General features: G+C 51.6%; 1 protein-coding gene across 1 annotated transcript; it reads left to right on the forward strand.

The window, feature by feature from the left end:
- Positions 1 to 695: 695 nt before the first annotated feature.
- LOC131996325 (neurofilament heavy polypeptide-like) lies at positions 696 to 1,592 on the forward strand. Its single transcript, XM_059365907.1, has one exon. The coding sequence runs from the start codon at positions 696 to 698 to the stop codon at positions 1,590 to 1,592; it is 897 nt and encodes a 298-aa protein (XP_059221890.1).
- The last annotated feature ends 1,848 nt before the right edge of the window (positions 1,593 to 3,440 follow it).

A 3,440-nucleotide genomic window follows, 5' to 3' on the forward strand; every position in this document is an offset into this window, starting at 1 on the left:
ATTATTATTATTATTATTATTATTATGGTAGGGCCGAGCTCAGGCTACTATCGGGGTCAGCAGGTGGCGGATGGCTGAACGACCTAAAGGTTAGCTGTGAAAAATAAGCAGCCCCCGACCACGAGCGGTGAAGACCGAGGACATGCTACAAAAAGGCATTTATAGCCAACGACGTCTTCGCGACATGGCGAGTGGATGCCGCCAGTTGACTAAGTATCCACCCACAGGGGTGCTCTACAGATAGATGCAGTCTGGGGAGTGATGCCCCCGTGGATTCCCCAATCAAGGGGACTTTGACCCTGGCGCGTACACTGGAACATGATTTTGATAACCGATTTGGATTGATGCTACGAGCTGACGGCTGTGGTATTCTGTTACCTGAGTAGGAGGGAGTGACATCCCTCTCGAAATGGCTTTCAGGCTAATGCCACCGCTGCCTCCGTCCCGTTAAACCCCTGGCAGGCCTTAGGGAACGATCTGTGCCTCGTAACCATTAAGTTGGTAATGTAGGTTCTGTTGATACGATATCCAGATTAATGCCCGACCTGGCTCTGAACGCAAGTACTCATAAGGTCTTGCGTCAACCCTCGCGAGGACCTCACTGCTTGCAAAGGGACCCTCGGGGTCATCGCTCTGCGAAAGGGCGACTACATTATCGGACACAGACAACGGCTCTAAGTGGGGACCCGATTAAAATGGAAACACCCATTAACATAGCAGCAGAGGAGATGGAATCGATCTTTGGAAGAAGATCGAAAGTACATCGATCACCGGTAAATTCTCCACTAGCCTCCGGGCCCAGTGCCGAGAAAGAGAAGGAGGTAAGAAGTATAGCGTTAGACTGTACCCCAGCGGAGAACAACGCGGAGACATGCGAGAACAGCACCAGTTCTCCTAGACAAGAGTTCATCTTGAAGATGCGACTTTCGGAGGAGGAGGCGCTTGAAAAGTGCAAGAAAGTCCTTCGCCAGATGCGACTAGCTATAGGAAGGCAGAAGAACATTAGCAGGGATGTCCAAAATGGTGTGTCTGAGATAGAGGAAATCTTGGACATTATTGGGAGCTACCGCAAAAACTGGAAGGCCGCGGAGAAGCAGAAACAGCAAAGCAGGCCAATAATAGCGGAGACTCCCACGACATCAACCAACATGTCGACGCCTTCTACGGCGCAAAACAAGAGGAGCGCGCCGAGTCCAGTCGAAGAAAATCCTGGCAAAAAGAAGAAGGATAAAGCTGTAGAGGTGAAACCACCGGCGAAAACAGCCGGAAAGAGGAAGCCCGACAAGGAGGCTGAGAAGAAGAAGCCCGAAGAAGAGGCAAGAACGTCAAGGAGGAACCCGCGGCGAAAACCGCGCGCTCGGAGACCACGGAAACCCAGGCAGCGACCAGAGGCCGTGTTAATCAAGCCGAAGGAGGGGCATAGTTACGCGGACGTGCTCAGGGACCTCAGGCGAAACGCGAAACGCGAAACCGGAGGAAGCCGAGGTCGCCATCCGCTCCGTCCAGAAAACGAGAACGGGTGCAGTTCTTCTCGTGATGGGCAGAGGAGGAAACAAGGAGGTGTTCTGCGAGTCCCTCAAAGGCGTCCTTAAGGAGGCTGCAGTCGTGCAGGACATGAAACCGAAGGCGACAATTGAGATCCGTGACTTGGACTCCCTCTCGACCGCCGACGAGATCACTGAAGCAGTGATCAAGGCAACGGGAACGACAGCTGGAGAAGTGACTGTGCAGCTGACAGCACTTAATTCGAAGGAGCAGAGGAGGGCCTTCGTTTCTCTGCCAACTAGCTGCGTCAATATTTTGTTGAAGACCAGCAGGCTCCTGATAGGAATGACGAATTGTCGGCTAAACTATCGGGATGAAAGAAAGCGCTGCTTCAGATGTTTTGGAGCCGGCCACCTACAGTGGGAGTGCAAGGGACCCGACAGGAAAGGAATGGGACTATGCATTAGATGCGGCGAGAATGGGCACAAGATGAAGGAGTGCCATAACCCTCGGAAATGCTGTATTTGCTCGCAGAGGGGAAAAGGCCCGACGGATCATCTTCCTGGGTCAGAGAGATGTAAAGGAGGCAAACAGCAGGCATGCTGAGAATACTGCAGGCCAACATGCACAGGTGTAAAGTCGCACATGATCTCCTATCACAGATAGTCGCAGAACAACGTGCTGACATCGTGATTATAAGCGAGCAATATGGAAGGAGAGATCAAGGGTCCTGGCTGGAGGATCCCACAAAAACAGCTGCTATCTGGATCCCATACCGCAATGGCATCTCACCAGTAAAGAGCGGAAGTGAAGACGGTTACGTCTGGGTGCAGTTAAACCACTTTACGCTGTTTAGCTGCTACCTCACTCCTAGTGACAGCATCGACGCCTACGAGGCAAAACTCGATGAGATCGAGGACACAATGCGTGGATTAGACGGCCATCACGTAGTAGCTGGCGATTTCAACTCTCGAGCGGTGGAATGGGGCATGCCAACAACCAACCCAAGAGGGAGACGAGTTCTAGACATGGCCGCAAGAACCGGTTTACTCGTTGTAAACAATGGAGACGTGCCAACCTTTAGGCGACCCGGCTGCGAAGGCACTATACCGGACATCACCCTTGCGTCCGAGGAAATCATCGGAAAAATAACAGAGTGGAGCGTACTGGAAACTTACACGGCAAGCGATCACCAGTACATTATGTTCTCCTTCAATACTGGAGGGAACACAGTTAACGAGGAAAGGAGCACCAGTACACGAAAGTGGAACGTGAGCAAGCTCGACTCCTCAAAACTCCTGGCGGAAATCGACCGGCAAGCCGTGTGGTCAGAGCTGGATGAACTAGACGTTCCGTCGACAGTGGAACGGGTGATGGAAATCATAGAGTACGGATGTAAGAAATCCATGCCAAAACTCAAAAGGCCGAGGGGAAATAAAACCGCAGTGCACTGGTGGAATGATGCCATAGCTGAGAAACGAAGCAACTGCATCAAACTAAGACGCAGATACACGAGAGCTCGTCGCAGGGGCACGGCTGAGACAGAACACGCTCTTTACAAGGAGGCAAAAAAGATACTCGCTGCCGAAATAGAAAGGAGCAAGAAAGAAAAGTGGGAGGAACTAAGAGAAGATATTAACCGAAATCCTTGGGGCCTCGGATACAAAATTGTGATGGAGAAGCTCGGCACACGGAGCCCAACAGCGGTGATGGACGGGAGAACAATGGAAAATATAGTCCATACACTCTTTCCCCGACACGACCGTATAGAAGACGAAGTTAATGAAGAGCCAACGGAAAACATAAACCCGTTCACGATAGAGGAGCTAAAGAATGCAGCCCGCAGCCTCCAGAGCAGAAAAGCCCCCGGCCCCGACGGAATACCGTCCGAGGTAATCAGGCTGATAGCCGAGAATAGACCCGAATTTCTTCTTGAAATGTTTAATCGGTGTCTA

This window comes from Stomoxys calcitrans, chromosome 1 (genome assembly GCF_963082655.1).
Source record: "Stomoxys calcitrans chromosome 1, idStoCalc2.1, whole genome shotgun sequence".
NCBI lineage: Eukaryota > Metazoa > Arthropoda > Insecta > Diptera > Muscidae > Stomoxys > Stomoxys calcitrans.

What these genes read in the sequence shown, in the direction of transcription:
- LOC131996325 (XM_059365907.1), top strand. Translation starts at nt 696, where the DNA reads ATGGAAACACCCATTAACATAGCAGCAGAGGAGATGGAATCGATCTTT.